This window comes from Mobula birostris, unplaced genomic scaffold, assembly GCF_030028105.1.
Source record: "Mobula birostris isolate sMobBir1 unplaced genomic scaffold, sMobBir1.hap1 scaffold_1497, whole genome shotgun sequence".
NCBI classification, from domain to species: domain Eukaryota; kingdom Metazoa; phylum Chordata; class Chondrichthyes; order Myliobatiformes; family Myliobatidae; genus Mobula; species Mobula birostris.
The window spans coordinates 33,460-53,235 of NW_027274538.1; the positions used below are offsets into that span (position 1 = coordinate 33,460).

Genomic DNA, 19,776 nt, shown 5'->3' on the forward strand with positions numbered 1-19,776 from the left:
AACGATAAAATGCCTATTATTTTCAGATTCTTCAGTGCAAAAAACATGAACAAAATGAGCAACTCAGAAATACATGTTTGTACAAAGCGTGTCAAAAAAAAAAATTAAGTGAACCATCAATTTCACAACTACAAAAAGCACAGAACTATGCTTTTGGTTGTGTGAATTTGTTCAGAAGGCTGCACTATCATCCTTTTACGATTTACAAGTTTGACATTTGAAATATTTAAATGTTTCTGACTCAACTTTCAAAATTGAAATGCCACACAGAAACCACAATTAAGGTATAAATGCTTTTCATCTTGGTTGATCTAAGTGCTGTATACCCACCAACAGAAACATCTTCAAAATTAGTCACTCACCGCCCATTGTCACGACCAACGCCCCACACCCGAATGCTCACAATCGGTTGAGAATGCAGAACAGTACGATCCATGGGGTCAATGAGGTCCAGCATGTTATTTTCCAGGATGAGGTACATATCCTTACCCTGAAATTTAATAATATCAATCATTAGCAACCATGTTAATAGAGATGAACTTTAATTTCTTCAAGTCCAGTTGTTCTATGGCTGATTTGAAAATGGAATTAAAGTTATTGAAAAAGCAGCCAACCAATTCCCCCAAAGAAGGAGCTTTCAGCAATTTAAGCAGCATTTGTGGAAACTGAAACAATGTTCTGACCTGAAAAACAACTACGTTAACCAAAGTCAACCAATTTCTTTTTCCACAGATGTTGCCTGACCTGCTGAATGTTTCCAGAATTTTCTGTTTTTACTTCCAATTTCCCACAAATTAAGATTTTTAAAAATAATTTCATGTTCCAATCCTGTCACTTTTAGAATTTTAATCCAGTATTTTTAACCCGTGAGCTAATAAATTTTGACAGTTGTTTACTCCCAGTGCGTGCAAGAACAGGGAGGGAATTTCTGAGAAATGGAAATACGCGTTTCCTATGACAAAGTGAAGAGTCTGCATTAAAACCAAAAGTGTCTACCTTCATCTTGATTCCATTCCAAAACTTCACTCAACTTCACTGGCTCTATCATTGAAATGTTGCCACAACTAATGGGCTCAATTTCAAGAACTCTTCATCTCATGTTCTTAATATTTATTGTTTATTTATTTATTATTATATTTATTTATTTTTGTATTTCCAGAGTTTGTCATCTTTTGCACACGGGTTGAGTGCCAAAGTTGGTGCAGTCGTTCATTGATTCTATTATGGTTATTATTCTGGAATGGACTTGAGTATGCCTGCAAGAAAGTGAATCTCAGGGTTGTATATGCTGAAATATATGTATGTTGTTAATAAAATTACTTCAGACTTTTGGTTTTGCCAGCTGAGCCATAACTTAATTGCCCATCTCTGGCTTTATCCCCCATAGCACCAGTTATAGCAGGTAGGCTGCATGAGATTTAATATTCTCCATAAACTCCATCCTACCCCAACTTCTTTTTGGCTCAGTAAATATGTAACATCCTCTCACAGCTTAGTGAGGGCTGTCAGGTTGTAGGTTTCAAAGCTACATGGTTCAGAAATGTAAATTTCTTTGCTCTTTACATAAAACAGAACAACACAAGAGCATTTCCATTGGCCCACAGTTTCTGTGCTGACTGTGATGCCAAAGTAATCTGCTGTATTTGGTTTCTGTCCATGTATCCTTCACCTGTTCATGTCCCAGTTCCAAATGTCTCTTAATTATTACTGTGGAATCTAGTTCCTCCACCTTCCATGGCAGTGCCTTGTAGGCAGTGATCATTCTGTGTAAAAAAAACCTTACTTCACAAAGCTCCTTTAATCTTCTCTTCTCTCCCCTTAAATTTATGCCCTATTGAATCTGACATTCCCATCCTGGGAAAAAAGACTCTACCCTACCTATACCTCTCATATTTTTATATATTTCTATAAGACCACCTCTCAATGCTCCAGAGAAAATAATCAAATTCCTTTCAACTTCTCTTTGTATCTGATGCTGTCTAACTCAGGCAACATCCGAGAGAACCTCTTCTGCATCCACTTCAAGAAGCTCCTCATCCTTTCTGTAATGTAGAAAATGGAACTGCACTTAAAGGTCCAGCCTAACCAATGGGCAATGCTCAAGTTCAAAGTTGAAAGTAAAGTTTATTAGCAGAATACAGACATGTCGCCACATACAACCGTGAGATTCTATTTCCTGCGGGCATACTCAGTAGAACTGTAACTGTAAACAGGATCGGTGAAAGAGCAAGAACATAGAAGACAACAAACTGTGCAACTGCAAATATAAATAAATCATGATAAATAACTAGAGCATTAAATAACAAGATAAAAGAGATAATTGGTTGTGGGAACGTCTCAATAGATGAGTGTAGTTATTCTCTACTCTTCAAAACCCTAATGACTGAGGGATAGTAACTGTTTTTGAACCTGGTGGTGCCAGTCCTGAGGAACTTGTACCTTCTACCTGCTGGCAGCACCATGTTTTCTTTGTAATTACATTTATATGATAGGTCCAGGACGGGTCCTCTGAGATAGTGACACCCAGTAGTTTAAAGTTACTGACCCTCTCCACATCTGATCCTCTGATGATTACTGCCTCATGGACCTCTGGTTTCCCTCTCCTGAATTCTACAATCAGTACCTTGGTCATGCTGACACTGAATGAGAGGTTGTTGTTATTACACCACTCGGCCAAATTTTCAATCTCCCTCCTGTATGCAGATTCATCACCACCTTTGATACAGCCCATAACTGTGGTGTCATCAGCAAGCTTGTTTATGGTGTTGGAGCTGTACTTAGCCACACAGTCATAGGTGTAAAGTGAGTAGAGCAGGGGCTAGGCACACTGCCCTGTGTTGCACCTGTGCTGATGGACACTGTGAAGATGTTTTTACCAATCCAAACTCACTGGGGTCTGCAAGTGAGGAAATCCAGAATCCAATTGCATAAGGAGGCATTGAGGCCCTGGCCTTGGAGTTTACTGATTAGTTTCGTAGGGACGATGGTATTAAATGCTGAGCTGAAATCAATAAAGAGCACCTTTGCTGTCCAGATGCTCCAGGGTTGTGTGAACAGCCAATGAGATGGCACTTCCTGTGAACCTGTTGCCCCAGTAGGCAAAATGGAGCAGACCCAAGCTGCTAATCAGACAGGAGCTGATTTGTCTGATAGGCACCAGCCTCTCAAAACACTTCATCACTGTTGGTGTAAGTGCCACAGGGCGACAGTCATTTAGGCAGGTTACCACGCCCTTCTTGGGCACCAGTACGACTGAAGCCCCCTTGAAGCAGAAGGGTACCACACAGTGGCAGAGCGAGAGGTTAAAGAATCCATAAACACACCAGACAATTGGTTGGTACAGGTCTTCAGTACTCGGCCAGGTGCTCCATCTGGACTGGATGCTTTCCTGATTCACTCTCTTGAAGGCAGACTGCATGTCATCTTCAGATACTGAGACCAAAGGATCATCTGGAGATATGGGGGTGCATGATGGTTCCTCTATGCTCTGGTTGTCAAAGTGAGCATGGAAGCCATTGAGTTCACTGGAAGTGAAGCTATGTTGCAAGATTTAGTTCACTGGAAGTGAAGCTATGTTGCAAGATTTAGCTTTGTAGGAGGTTATGGCATTCAAATCCTGCCAAAGGTGTCAAGCATCCTTCTTTGATTCCAATCTCATCTAGAATCTCCATTTCACCCGTGAGATGGCTTTCTGGAGATCATACCTGCACCTCTTGTAGCATTCTTGGTCTCCAGACTTGAATGCCTCTGATCTGACTCTCAGCAAATTCTGGATTTCACAGTCCATCCAGGGTTCTGAGTGGGGCAGACCCTGAATGATTTTGTGGAGACACACTCATCTGAGCTGCTTTCATAGAGTCTGTCACAACTCTGGTGCAGTCATGTAAGTCCTCAGATGAGTTTTTGAACACGGCCCAGTCCACAGACTCAGGGCAATCCTGGAACCGTTCCCCTGCCTCCCACAGCCACCTCTTAGCTGTCTTAATCTTGAGAGCCTTGCTCTTCAGGCTCTATCTGTATGCTGGCAGCAGGAGTACAACCAATTGGTCGGACTTGCCAAAATGCCATCTCGGAAAGGAATGATAGGCATTCCTTATCGTTGTGTAGCAGTGGTCTAGTGTGTTGGGACCTCTGGTGCCACAGGTTACATGCTGGTGATAACTGGGCAGGGTTTTCTTCAAACAGGCCTGGTTGAAGTCACCGAATGTAATTTGAAATGTGTCAGGACAATTATCAAGAGTAGTGATAAGCAATACTCTGTCTTACCTCGCCCCAAATTCCAACTGTGTCCCTGATGTCATTTTTGCAGTAAGAGAGTTGTCGGATGCAGTTGTTCACAGCCACGCTACTCTTGCCAGGCGCCAGGTCCTCCTCTGCCATTTCCACCCAGCCCAAGGAACGCACAGCAAAACACTGCAGTTTAAAATAATTGGGAATTAATGAAAAGAGCATTGTAGACTTCTAGTAATATACTTGGTCCCTGTGTCGTGTCATTTGCTTTTTTTTAAATAAACAAAAGATTTATTTTTAAGGAAATGAATTTTGTTTAACAGTTCCCCTTGGTAGCTTTGATGCAAAGCAAGTTTAGGTTTAAGTTCAAGCTGGAAAAATTACTATTAATAAAGGTAATTTGATGTCTATAAATAAACCAAATCATTCAGTTCTCACACAATGAAAAAGCAAAATCATGAGGGGTATGTTTGTAGTTGCCAACTGATGGAAGAAATGCAACTTTAACCTTCTATAGCTGAGCTGGTATTATGACTAATAATCCCGAACAAAGTTCCAAGTTCATTTATTATCAAAGTTTTTATACAGTATACAAATTTGATATTTGTCTTCTTGCAAGCAGCCACAAAACAAAGAAACACCCTACATCGTTGGAAACTTCCGGATAGATGGTGGTGTATACAAACGCAGAGGCCTCTTGGAGGCCAACTAAAGGAGTTTTTTCTTCGTAAAACGTGTTGCTTGCAATCCAAGGACAATTCTACTCCAAGAACATCATAAACCGCGAGGCTACTCCAACAGCGAGCTGCTCATTGATCAGAGTAGCTGGACTAGTGGAGCTGGCCGAGGTGTTGAAGGGGCTGGCGGGATGTTGGAGAGGGAGCCAGCTGAGGTGTCAAAATGAGTTGGCCCCTTGACGTCAAAGGGGCTGGCCGGGATATCGGGAAAAGAGATGGTTGGGATATCGGAGGAGCCCGCCGGAATGTCAGAGGAGCCGTTTTGGGTTCGGAGGGGCTGACCTGACCGCAGACCGTGTTGCTGCTGCTACTCGGAAGCATCGGAGTTGGTGTGGTATAACCGTAGGAGATTGTCTCGGACATTTCGCTTGTAATCGCAATTCTCTGTTAGACAGTGATAATGTAAGTTGCCGCAGGCCTGTTAACCTTGTCTGGTGGCGGGACAGACAACATGGGAGCTGTGTAGCCTCAGTTGTAGCAAGGACTATGCCGCAAGCTTCAGATCTGGTGAGAAGAGGTGGAAGCGTTACAGCTTGGCAGCTGCGCTCGGCTAGGGGTTGACCGCTCCCATAGGTGCTGCCCTCCTGTGTCCGAGAGGCGGAATGACAGGCTGGACTGCATGTGTCTGCACGCTGCTGGGAGACTGTACCATCGATTGCCAGGCATCGTCGCTCAGTACCTTGGATATGTATATGTATTTCTGAGTACTTCTTTGCTCAGTATTTCGAATTATGTCACTCGCTATTTTGAATGTTGCTCACTATTTTGAACATTTTGCACCTAGGCCCCAGAGGAATTGAATTGACTTTATTTCTTACATCCTTCATACATGAGGAGTAAAATTCTTTATGTTATATCTCCATCTAAATGTGCAATCTGCAAGCATAGTAATTTATAATAATTTATAATAAATAGAACAGTCAATGTAATATAAAGTACACTCAGGTCAGCATGAGTTCATCAGTCTGAAGGCCTGATGGAGGAAGCTGTCCCAGAGCCCGTTCGTCCTGGCTTTTATTCTACAGTATCACTTCCCGGATGGTAGCAGCTGGAATAGATTGTGGTCGGGATGACTTGGGTCCCCAATGATCCTACAGGCCCTAGTTACACACCTGTCCTTGTAAATGTCCTGAATCATGGGAAGTTCACAACTACAGATGGGCTGGGCTGTCTGCACCACTCTCTGCAGAGTCCTGCAATTAAGGGAGGTACAGTTCCCATACCAGACAGTGATGCAGCCAGTCAGGATGCTCTCAATTGTGCCCCTGTAGAAAGTTCTTAGGATTTGGGGGCCCATACCAAACTTCTTCAACTGTCTGAGGTGAAAGAGGCGCTGTTGTGCCTTTTTCACCACACAGCTGGTATGTACAGACCACGTGAGGTCCTCGGTGATGTGAATACCGAGGAACTTGAAGTTGTTTACCCTCTCATCAACAGATCCACTGATGTCAATAAGGGTTAGCCTGTCTCCATTCCTTCTGTAATCCACAACCAGCTCCTTTGTTTTTGTGACATTGAGGGAGAGGTTGTTTTCTTGACACCACTGTGTCAGAGGGATGATTTCTTCCCTGTCGGCCACCTCATTATTGTTTGAGATAAAGCCAATCAATGTAGTGTTGTTGGCAAATTTAATTTAAAGATTGGAGCTGTGGGTGGCAACACAGTCATGAGTATACAGGGAGTAAAGGAGAGGACTCAGTACGCAGCCCTGAGGGGCTCCTGTATTGAGAGTCAAAGGGTTGGAGGTGAGGGAGCCCACTCTTACAACCTGCTGACATCTGACAGGAATGCTCTCTCATTTAGCTGTATCTATGTATGATTGAATGATAATTAAACTTGATTTAATTTGAAAACCCATTTAAAGAAAAAAGACCACAAGTCCAAAGGCACACAAAAAAGAACAAATTGCACAGACAACAAAAATCAAACAAATAACATTCCTTAGTATGCATGTAAAGCCTTTTGCTGATTAATTTGGGGTTAATAAACTGATTGTATAGCGTAGAAAATACAAAGCAATTACACAACACAAAATCTACGGTTCACTACTTAAAAAAAACTATGAGGACACCTCATGGCATCCTCAAAAAGATGATGCTTCAAAAATGCAGCATCCATCACTGAGGTTCCCCATCACAGAGAGATCAATTGCTGAACAGGCTCTGAACCAACCCATAAATCCGATTTCACTACATTTGCTCTCTTTTTGCTTGACTGATATATATTTGTTTTATAATTTATGTTTTTTTGTATTGCACAGTAATGCTGCCACTAAACAGAAATGTCATGACATATATCAGTGATATTAAACCTGATTCTCAAGACAAAATGTTCTAAAGCTTGGTGTTCGACCTCTACTCAATATCATTTCTTTGATCCAGTGTATTTTGCAGATATGGGCACATTTGTTTCTGTACAATTAAGATTTGTTAAGAGCAGTATTACTCTCTTTTTCTCATTACAAGCTCAGTGAAAAATTCAGTCCAGAATTTTTTTACCAGTTGAAAATTGTCTCCACATGCATCAGACCAGCATGAAAAATTCACTCTCACATTGTGCAAATTTGGCAACCAGATTTGGCCAAACAGAGTAAGCTCCACCAAGAAGACAACTCATAAATTCTTTCATATCTGGCTAGGTTATGCCACTTGGCTTAGTTGGCTGTCAAACCTGTATGTTTCCAAATGTCTCTTGCTATATTTAAGAAAACTTGGACAATTAGCGACACCTCAATATTAAAATAAAACTAGATCTTCAGGTTTTCCACACAGTTGCTCCTCATGTACCAGGTCTGTAGCAGCGTGGCCTTGGCAAACATGCTCTCCAGTGTGGATGCAAGACAGCTGCCACAAATCTGCACTCCACAGTGAAACCCTGTGAGGAGTCAAACCTCCGTCATCAGGAACTTGGCAATCTTGCTCAGCAAGTTGAGGACTTCTGTGAAAACGTTACAGCATTTATATGAAAATTTACCACCTGTCCCATTGTCATTTATAGATGATTCAAAAATCCTACCCAAGGAGGATTACTCTAATAAAAAGGCATATCATTTATTCTTTGTTATTTTTCTGCAAATACACATCTGCTTTATCTTTAACTGAAAAAGACCCATTGACAATTGAGGACAAATGCTTTACCGTAAGAGTTCAAAACATTTCACTTACAATGAATGAATTACATTCAATGTGTTGGTCTAGTGAAGGCGAAAATGAGCGTTGGCGAGCATATTCACAACTCATGTGAATAAACTGGGTGGAAATGGCCAGTTGAAGATTAGGCTGATCCTGTTTGTTTGGCCTATGGCAATCTGATACATTAATTGGATACAGAACATCATAGCTGTTCTAGCGCAGAATATCAAAGGGGCTGCCTTGTTCTGACGTGAAGCTGTGTTACACAACCAGGATACAATCAAATCCCACAAGTTCAACTAAGTCCATTGGTCACATGGAAAGAAAGTAAGCGATGGGAAGCATTTATTTCTTATTTTAAAGGAGATATACTTTGGATGTTGATGGGACAGGGAGGGGAAAGAGAGGCATTTATATCAAATACAAGAATGTTGCAGGTACTAGGGTAGATAGTGGATACAGAAGAGAGGAAACTGTGTGGACTAGGTTAAGGCTGGGGCACTGTGCATTAAACAAAACATTGAAAATGATAGGGAAATACCAGACAGGATTGTGTGAGGAATGTCAGGAAGAGGAGTCTGTAGAACATGTAGTTCTGAGTTGCAGGAAGTATGGGATACAGAGACAGATGATGAGAATTAATCTAAGGGAATTGGGGGTGCAGGAATTCACATTAAAAGGGTTGCTGGGCATGGGTGAGAGAGCACAAGTCAGGGTATTTTTAGCTTTCCTAAGGGATACAGGCTTTCTTTATAAGATATGATGGATAAGCAGGAATAGAGTACTAGGATGGCCAAAGATGGGAGGACAAAGTGTAGGTTAGGGTATGTGTGTGTGTATGATTGGGTGAAGGGAATTAGAATGTAAGTCAATTGCACACTCCAGAGCAGAAGGTGGCAGTAATGCACCATTAAGCCAGGTGCCAACCGCTGTAAAACAAGACGGAGAAGAAGAGTTGTACTTTGGATGCAAAGGTCCTAGTTGATTAGTGTCCCAACAATAAGAATTGAAAATACACGTGGACTAAGATGTTAACTGTCCTGTGCTACCACCAGTGGGATCATCAGTTGATCTGCCACTTGTCTTCAGGAGTTTCGGCCCGCTTATGATCAAGACTCCCTCGAGGTGGTGGGCCAGCAGTGTTAAAGCACCACCTCCCACTGGTGAGCTTAAAAACTTGGCATCTGCCTCTATCAGAGTTGTTGGTCACTTCCACCCAACAGATAGTCTGCTCTTCAGGTGTCTATGCAACTACTGAAGGATTTGCAAAAGATGTATACACTGTCTGACTATCTGCCCCTCTGGACATACTTGGTCCACACCCATGCTGATACTTTTTCTGCTGCCTCAGCTACAACCCTGCTGGTTGACTTGATCTCTCTTCTAGTGAAGCCAAAGTCACGCAGCCACTTCTGGAAAGTGAATGCAATAAACCCACGGCATCCTACTTCGAATGGATAGCATGAGACCTTCCATCCTCTGTCTCTGCACTCTGATCTTAATTCTGCATACTTGGTTAACTTGCACTCATGGGCTTCATCAATGTTGTCTTCCCAGGGGACTTTGAGTTCACCAATAACCACTTCTCTACTGGTGTCAGACCATACGATTATATCTGGACGCAATGTGGTGAAAGCTGTTTGCTCCAGGAAACTGCCTTTCCTATCCAGGTCAGCCTTGACACACTGATCATTGGCTGAAGAAAGTATGCTTGATCGTGAGCCTGCGCTGTACACCCTTGACTTGGAGCCTTCTTTCACAAATGACATGCGATGTTCTATGCAGCATGGGGCATGAGGTAAGTTGTGCTGCAGTACTCTCTGCTCAACTGCTTCTGTTACAACTTTGAGAACATTGTTATGTCTCCAAGTGTACATGCCGCTGGAAAGATAGAAGTGTTCCCTCCTCGCCGCAAACATAGAAGCCTCTACAATTCATAGAGGATGAAATCTACCATCTTATTTCACATTTACAATCCAGCTATAGTGCCCCTTTAAAATAGACTAAAATTCTCCTAAACCCTAAGGGCGAATGCATCCTAATTTCAGTATTGAAGAATTAAAGAAATTAACTGCAATTATTGTCACTTTAGCGCAGCTCCAAGCCACATTATACAAACAGTATGATATTGTGATGATACAACAGTGCCATCACGTGGTCAGGCTTTGCCATATCAGGACATCAAACAATATTTTGATAACCTGATGGCATGAACATTGACTTCTCTAACTTCCGCTAATGCCCCACCTCCCCCTCGTACCCCATCCGTTATTTATATACACACATTTTTTCTCTCACTCTTTTTCTCCCTCTATCCCTCTGACTATACCCCTTGCCCATCCTCTGGGCTTTTTCCCCCCTCCCCCTTTTCTTTCTCCCTGGGCCTCCTGTCCCATGATCCTCTCGTATCCCCTTTTGCCAATCACCTGTCCAGCTCTTGGCTCCATCCCTCCCCCTCCTGTCTTCTCCTATCATTTTGGATCTCCCCCTTCCCCTCCCACTTTCAAATCCCTTACTCACTCTTCCTTCAGTTAGTCCTGACGAAGGATCTCGGCCCGAACCGTCGACTGTACCTCTTCCTAGAGATGCTGCCTGGCCTGCTGCGTTCACCAGCAACTTTGATGTGTGTTGCTCAAACAATATTTGATTTTTGTTACACTTGCTCTGGTACTCTTCTGACATTTGCCTACAAAAATGCTTACAATGCAAGCAGATAATAGCTCAGCAAAGTTTTCAGAGTGGCTGGGATCAGTAAACAAGACAACTATTATAAAAAAGCTATTCCCTTAACTAAAGTGATTTCAAGATTGGGAAATAAACACAAGGATCAAAGAGGGTGATTTAATTACCAAACTAGAAACAGAAATAAGGAAGAAACAAAGACTAGATTAAATTAATACATTAAAGAATAATGGAAACACGGAATTTTCAAAGGAATGAGGTAATCTTTTTCCTTTTACTGCACCTGACACTTAATTAACAATAAAAATACTAATCGCTCTAATTATCAGTTCATTAATATATGTGATATGTTTAAGTTTCGACCTACAACATAAATTGACAACTACAATACCATATGCTTGCCAATGACAGACAAGCAGGGAATTCCCATTTTTCACAATGTCAATGGCATCTCAACAATCCATATATATTATATTTAACCACACAACTGCCTCTGTCTTCAAGTATCGTTCACTCCTGTGAGCAGGTAACACAAAACCTTATACTTGTTCTGCCATTCAACAAGCTCAGATCCAAGTGCAATTTAGCTCCATAGAGTTATGAAATGCAGGTTTCTGTAATTTTGCCCATTTACTTAAACTATTACTATATTTGCAATTTAATGTTTCGATCTATAATTGCTGTCTTTTACGTCAAAGTTAGGTATGTAGCTTTCTATTGCATCAACCAAGTCATTTATAAGTAATTGCAAGATCTGATTACAATCATAAAATCGAGTGCGCCATTAATTTCACCATTACTTTAAGATCAAACTATGGTCTGATATTTGTTTACAAAAGACAGAACTTTTCATTCTCTTTCAGTTCCAAGTAAAATTACCATTTGAATTATCAACTTTTAAGTTATTAATATCTAACATAAGTGTCCTGGGCAAAACTAATACAATATTATTGGAAATAAAATAAGGTTTCTTTAGGTTGTTATAGAAGGTGCGGGGGGGGGGGGTGAGTCTTAGTGGGGACAAGCTCCCACTATCTATTAAATGCTCCCAATGGCGTGTGCCTCAAACAGCCTCTGACAACCAAGCCCAGCTCCCGGCCTTCATGTGTGGCTTAGCTACTAAGCCCAGCAGAACCGTTTCTACTGACAGGAGAAGAAGCGAGGGCAGCTTACTGGCACCTTAAAACCAGTCACTTCAGGCAGATGGGGCTCATCAGGCATGGTTAACAGCTCATCTAGGAGAAGGAAATCTCCGAACACAAACATCTGCTGGCCTGCGGCTAACCCTACTCATGGGGAAGGCTTCAGGAGTAAACACCGGGAGAAAAATCCAGAGCTGGGTCCCTAAGGCAGTCCTATGTTGAGTTCAACACTGACTGTCAACTCCTGTGACGCCGCTGGTGCCAAACTTTTGGTCTCTGCCATTCCTTTGGATTCACCAGTTGTGTGGAGGGGCTAGCTTGAACATGGGCAACAGCTTGCTCTCCATGTTGTACAGCACTGGCTTGCGTACCTAGACAGCTAGCGAGCAACATCCACAGTTGATAGTGACCAATGGAGGCCAACAACAAAATTTGCCAAATAACATCAGAATTCAAAATCACTATAATTTCAAACCTTAAAGTATGACATTGGGGAAAACTCAATTATTCAGTTAGATTCTTCTGCGGGCACGGCAAAATAGGGGAGGCAGAAATAATGTTGGAACAAGGTACATTCACCATGATCTGAGCACCGCTAAAGCTGCCAGGATAAATACTGGTTTGGACCCTGCTGATTCTGAATAAATCAGACATTTGGTAGCATGCTTGAAATACTGTAATCTAGATACTTAGATTTTATTCTCTACTCAGGTTTTGAAGCACGTTACCAAGTAAGATGCATTCAAATTCCCTGTCAGAATAAATTAGCAACAGTTGGATGGATTCCACAGGTTTCACCGTTCGCAAAAAAAAAATTTGGATTCAATTAAGGAAGAATTTTTCTTACAAAAACACTGATTTGTGAATCAAATTTAATGTTCTAAAAATACTATTCAAATTCTTTTCACTTAAAGGCTGTTTAAGACTTTACTGGAGTCTTGCTTATTCATTACCGCAGTCTGAATTCAAAGCCAGTTCTTCATTTATATGAGGCGCTCAAATAAGAGTTAAAAAAAAAACAACATATTTTGAGCCGATGAGCAAGTCAAAAATTGCCTATTTTCTTTTAAATGGAAGTCGCAGCTTAAACAATGGTGGAACGTCTGGAAGGGAAATCTAAAGACAATAAATAATGCCTAGTGATTTTCAATAATTTGTTAAATTTGCCATTTAGGTTTTTAGAATAAACACAATATTGCTCAAATTAAATAGCATGCTGCTAGTTTCTGTAGCAAAGCATTTCTTAAGCACGGACACTACAACTAAGATTCACCAAAAATGTGGAGTTATGAGAGAGACTGGGATGATTTCCAAATTCAGGAAGTCATACAAGTGTAAAGAAGATATTTACTGCCCCAGCTGCACCATTTCCGTTGCATCCCATTCCTGTAATTTCCCCACATTATAATTTCCCCTTTCCAAATTTTTTAATAATCAAAGCAAATAAGTATATTATTAAACACTGCTTAGACAAGTGATTTCCGCACAGCATGTACTGACATGCTGCTGTGCTGAAATTATTCTCCTATCATCTACCCCATCTCATTTTTTTGGCAAGGTGTTTAAATTAATATTTTAAAGTATCAGTTTAATAATTCCTTACCCTCTTTGCTCATCAAAACACTTCATATTTTTATCAGTTTAATCTAAACACTTTACATTCTACTTCTGTACCCTTTAATTTCAATATCACAATTCTGTATAACCAAAGTTCTCCTTTGGGATCTTAACAATTCCCTCATCATTCATTGAAGTATTTCTATTCTCATCTTCGATTAGTTCTGCTCCAGGTTGAATTTCTTTCACTATATGCATTTATTAATTTTCATTTGCATTATCGCCAGTTTCTTCATACTTTGAGGCATTCTTTTGTTTGCCTTCTATCCATAACTTTTGTAATGTTTTTTTCATTAATGCTAGATTAATTTATTTTTATATTAAAATTCCCACTGTGACTTTGCTGAACCTCCACAACTAATTTGCGCTCTGTTCATCTCTTCTTTTAACGGTGCGGCATAGTAGTGTAGCTGTATAACGCTATTACAGCATTGGCGATGTGGCTTCAATTCCACCAGTTCTGTAAAGAGTTTGTATGTTCTTTCCATAATCATGTGGGTTTCTTCCAGGTGCTCCCGTTTCACCCCATATTCTAAAGATGCACAGGTTAGTAGGTTAATTGGTCACAGGGGCTTGTTGAGCTGCAAGGACCTGTCACTGAGTGGTTGGTCAGTCAGTCAATACATAGGTAGGTAGATAAAAACTAACCAAAGACTTTGCTGAAATTTGAAGTTTCCCTGTCAAATAATTTGATTGTTCACATTAGTTTCAATTTCTATATTAAATGTAATTATTATATGGTACACTTGGCTAAATGTTTTCTGTCCTGATCTTTCTTACCTCATCTAATTTTCTAAATAGTGTTTATCTAAATACATAAATTCAGTGTTAGAAGTAATACATTTCGTCCCTGGGTTACGGCAGGATTCCATTTATGAGAACTGTCCATTACCCGAAGAGTCTGCAAATTAGAAAAGGTGCCCCAGAGTTCCCAGCAGATGCCTACAGCCCCACAGCAACCGGAAAATCCATCTCACTGGTCTTCAAAACACTGAATCAAATGTATGGGCTGTACACAGGTCCGGCATTTGTAAACGCTGGAGTGAGTGAGTGAGTGTCTATATACTGTATATAAAAAACACTTTCAGTGAAATATAGATACCTGTAGCTTTGCTTAAAATATTTATACTCATTATTGACACATGCATCTCCAACATGCAATTTAAAAAAATATCCACACATACATGCATGCATACTGTGGAAGAATGGTATCACGTCTATAATCTGAAACTCATAAATCTAGCAAACACTTATTATCTCAATTTGATGATCAAGTATCTCAGTTTTGAGTGGGTTCTGTACTTTATTCCTAACATACAACAAATTCCATTCTTCATCCAACAGTAATGTTATAGCTGAGGAGAGAGGAAGACACCTGACAGATATATTTGTTATTGGATCTGCTCCTGGAGTCTGTTCCATCCATGTTCAAGGCTGAAGAACACAAGAAGATAAGAGAAGGAGCAAGCCACCAGGGTCCTCAAGTCTGGGCCAACATTTAATAAAATCATTGCTGATCTCTGCTGGCTTAACTTCTTTTCTAAGCCAGTCTTACCCAAGACAAGTATTTGAAAGATAGGGGAAATGAAAATTAGTCTTCCCTAATTTTCAATTCTTCTATATTTGAAATACTTTCCCAACTCCACCTTATGTATTTGTAATGATCTGGTTCCACTAATTTTGGGGGCAGAAAATTCCAGAGATTCAGTACCTTCTGAGACAAAAAATTCTATTCAGTTTTAAATGACTGGCACCTTATTTTGTAGTTTTGTTCTCTTGTTTGAGACTCTCCCACTGGTGAAAACACCTCAATATTTGCCCAGTTAAACTCCTTTAGGATTTTATAGGTTTGAATAAGGTCAACCTCCCCCCGATTCTTCTATACTCCACGGTATACAGACCTAAACTGTTTACACTTTTGTAGTGTATGGATCTATTTCTTTTAGAGCAATGAACCCCCACACCTCAGCACTATGTATTATCTGCTGTCTGTGCATGTGGATTGCATTGTCTCGCTGCAATGTGAATACACCAGTTAAAACCATCTCCTATGTCTGTGCTTTTATTTAACATATATGTAGTTGTGCAAAGATTCAACAAATTTGCAACGAGTACGAACCTGAATGTCAGGAAACATCACAAACTGCATCGACAGTTACAGGTTGAAACAGCAAGATTTAAACAACATGAGAAAGCTGAAGGACCCATGAGTAACAGTGAAAGATGTGCTGAATTTAAAGTGAAAATAACGCGGCAATGGCTTCAGTCGGCAAAGCTGATAGCAGTAATGAAGGCTGGGAGTCATATATCAAGAGGGTTGAACTGAACTACACTTCTTAGCTTAATGGGTCCAAAAATGTACCATCTCTTACACAACCTAGTAACCCCTGAAAAGCCAGCAAGGTGTTCGAAAAAATTGTTACAATTTTACAAAATCACTTGAGCCCTAAGCTGCTGGTAACAGCTGAGATTTAGATCTTACATAGTGAACCAGTTAAAAGATGAAAGCCTTTTCTGAATACATTGCAGAACTGTGCAAATTTTCCCAGTACTTTTACTTTAGAGATGAACTTTCTGATGCATTAAGGGACTGGCTTGTATGCAGCACACATAGTCAAGGCACTCAAACAAGGCTACTGGCAGAAAGAGACAACCTCAGAATGGGCATTGACCATTGCAATATTGTTAGAGACTGCAGCAAAGGATGCAGCAGAACTACAGAAAAGGTTAGAATGTGAAATACACAAAATGTCCCTGAATGGTGCAAAAAGCCAAAAATGTTATCAATGTGGCAAATCCTCCCATAATCCAAATGATTGTTGGTTCAAAGAAAAAGTCTGCAGAAAGTGTCACAGACAAGGCCACATAGAGAGAGTGTGCAAGGCGGACAAAAAAACACTATCAAGTGAAAAATCTCAAACACAAAACTAAGCAAATGCATAAACTTACTGCATGTAAAACAGAATCAGACAACAAGGAGTCTGACAAAGGTGAACTGTTACGCCTAGAACAGCATAATAATACTGAAGCAGATCGCAATATAATATGAATCACAATAGATGTGTCTGGTGTAAAACAGAAAATGGAGCTGGATACAGGGTCAGCTTGTCCATCATTCCAGAGGCTGACTACAATGGATTGTTTTTAAGATACCATTAGAGAAGACCTCAGTGATTATAAAGACCTACACAGGCGAAAAGTGTCCCCCAAAGGCAAACTGAAAGTGAAGGTGACATATGGAGGCCAAGCACAGCAGCCAGAGCTTTATGTATTGAAAAGTGGAGAGCCAGCACTTTTCTGGCATAAATGGTTGAGAAAAATCCAACTAATTTGGCACTCAAGGTTCTCAGTGTGGCATTAACAGACAATGGCAGCCCAAATGCAGCACTAACCAGAGACTGGCACAGCTGCGTAATGCTAATGAGAAGGTGTTTGTGAAGGGGATTGGAAAGCTCAAAGGCATAAAGGCCAGAATTGAACTGGATAAAACAGCAACACCAAGACTCCATAAAGCATCTAATGCCTTATGCACTACGTCCTAAAGTGGATGCTGAAATGCAGAGCTTGGAGGCATCTGGCATTCTCTCCAAGACTGAGTGGAGTAATTGGACCATGCCCATTGTCCCAGTGAGCAGGAAAGGGAAAGCTGGAGCTGTTCATATATGCAGGGATTTCAAGGTGAGCACCAACCCAGTACTGCATACCGTGCAGTATCCCCTGCTACAAATAGAAGACATTTTTGCATTTTTGGCAGGCGAGGAGAGGTTTTCAAAGATTGACTTGTCACAAGTCTGCATGCAAATTGAGATTGAGGAGTCAAGCAGGAAGTTCCTCACAATCAACACTCACAACGGACTGTTCCAGTATCATCGTCTCATCTTCAGCATCACATCAGCTCCAGAAATTCGGCAAAGACCAATGGACCAAATGCTCCAAGATATCCCAAGACCACAATGTTACCTTGATGACATAATTGTGACCGGCAAAAATGATGAAGAGCACCCCCAGAACCTTGTAAAGTGCTTTACCAGGTTGAGTGAGTATAATCTGCACACAAAGGGAGGGAAATAAAAATTTTTCAAGAATGAAATCTCATATTGTGGACATGTCATTAACAAGCATGGCTTACACAGTCAGAAGAGACAACTGAAGCAGTGTTACAGGCACCCAAGCAGAAAAATGTGTCACAGCTCCGGTCATACTTGGGCCTTGTAAACCACTACCACCTGTTTCTCCCAAACATTGTTACAGTGCTGCATCCATTGAACACACTCCAACAGACAGGAGCAAAGTGGGAATGGTCAGAAAGATGTGAAAAAACATTCAAGGAAATGAAGAGACTAATAACATCTGATGAACTGCTCACCCATTATGACCCATCTCTGCCTTTCAGACTAGTGTGCGATGCATCTCCTTATGGCATTGGAGCCATTTTGTCACATGATGAAAGATGGATCTGAATGCCTTATTGTGCTTGATTCAAGATCACTGACGAGTGCAGAACACAAATACACACAGATCAACCGAGAGGCCCTTAGTTGAGTATAGAGTATAAAGAAGTTCTACCACTACGTCTCAGGACAAAAGTTTACGCTAGTGACAGATCACCAGCCTCTTGTGTCCATTTTCAATCCCAGGAAGGGGATTCCAGTGATGAGCGCTACCCGGTTACAACATTGGGTACTATTCCTAGGAGCCCACTCTTATGACATAGAGTTCAAGGGTACCAAACAACACAGCAATGCTGATGGCTTGTCACGTCTTCCATTGTTGGCAACTGAAGAAGAAAAGTCTTCATACCGTGACACAGCAGAAGTGCTCCACATCACGTTGGCAGACAAGTTGCCAGTGACAAATTCTGAACTACAAAGGGAAACCAGGCATCGTAAAAAGTCTATGAAATCACTATGCAAGGATGGCCAGCTCATGGTAACCCTATGTTTGCACAGTTCTCAGCGAGGCAAGACCAACTATCGGTATGTCAAAGGATGGATCTCGGGTTGTGGTTCCCTCTAAACTGTGCACCAGAGTGTTAGGAAATCTGCATGAAGGACACCTGGGTACAGTCAAGATGAACAGTCTCGTCCGGAGCTATATGAGGTGGCCAGGATAGATAAAGAGATTGAAGACCTGGCCAAAAGTGATTACTGAGATGCCAAAAAGTTCAAAATGCACCCCCACAGGTACTGTTACACCTGTGGAATTGGCTGTCGTCACCATGGCAAAGAGTACATAATGACATTGCTGGGCCATTCATGGACTGCATGCTTCGGATTGCTGTGGATGCTCATTCAAAGTGGCCAGAGGTTAAACTAATGAAGTCAATCACCTCAGCAAAAACTGTCTCCGCTCTGAGGACCATCTTTGCCTTACCCGAACAAACTGTGAGTGACCACAATACACAGCAGAAGAATTCCGACTGTTCATGAAGAAAAATGGTATCAGACATTTCTAGTCAGTTTCTCACCAGCTACCAACCAATTGGTTAGCTGAAAGGCTCATTCAAATTTTCAGCAAGTCCATTAAAGTGATGGACAAGGAGGACATTTCTCTACAGCACAAAGTGGACAACTTCCTTTTTGTGTATCAGAACACTGTTCATTGGACAACAAATCAAATACCTGTAATACTGTTCATGAACAGGAATCTGATATCTCGCATACACCTCCTGAAACCAGATCTATGGAGGGAACGCAAACATAGGAAAATCTGCAGATGCTGGAAACTCAAGCAACACACACAAAATACTGGTGGAACGCAGCAGGCCAGACAGCAGCTATAGGAAGAAATACAGTCAACATTTCGGGTCGAGACCCTTCATCAGGACTAACTGAAAAAGGGGATAGTAAGAGTTTTGAAAGTGGGAGGGGGAGGGGGAGACCTAAAATGCTAGGAGAAGACAGGAGGGGGAGGGATGGAGGCAAGAGCTGGGAAGTTGATTGGCAAAAGGGATACAAGGCTGGAGAAGGGGGAGTATCATAGGACGGAAGGCCTTGGAAAAAAGGGGGAGGGGAGCACCAAAGGAAGATGGAGAACAGGCAAGGAGTTATTGTGAGAGAGAAAAAAAAATTAAAAATTAGAGATGGGGTAAGAAGGGGAGGAGGGTCATTAATGGAAGCTAGAGAAATCAATGCTCATGCCATCAGGTTGGAGGCTACCCAGACAGAATATAAGGTGTCATTCCTCCAACCCGAGTGTGGCTTCATCTTGACAGTAGAGGAGGCCATGGATCGACAT

General features: G+C 41.3%; 1 protein-coding gene across 1 annotated transcript in view; it reads right to left on the minus strand.

Annotated features, from left to right (window-relative positions):
* Positions 1–358: 358 nt before the first annotated feature.
* LOC140192492 (amyloid beta precursor protein binding family B member 2-like) overlaps positions 359–19,776 on the minus strand; it is a gene marked incomplete at its 5' end in the record, with an annotated part of 49,190 nt that continues 29,772 nt past the window's right edge. Inside the window, 2 exons of the mRNA XM_072250079.1 lie at positions 359–490; positions 4,267–4,413. Of these exons, the coding sequence (XP_072106180.1) occupies positions 359–490; positions 4,267–4,413 (279 nt within the window). The remainder of the gene's footprint in view (positions 491–4,266; positions 4,414–19,776) is intronic.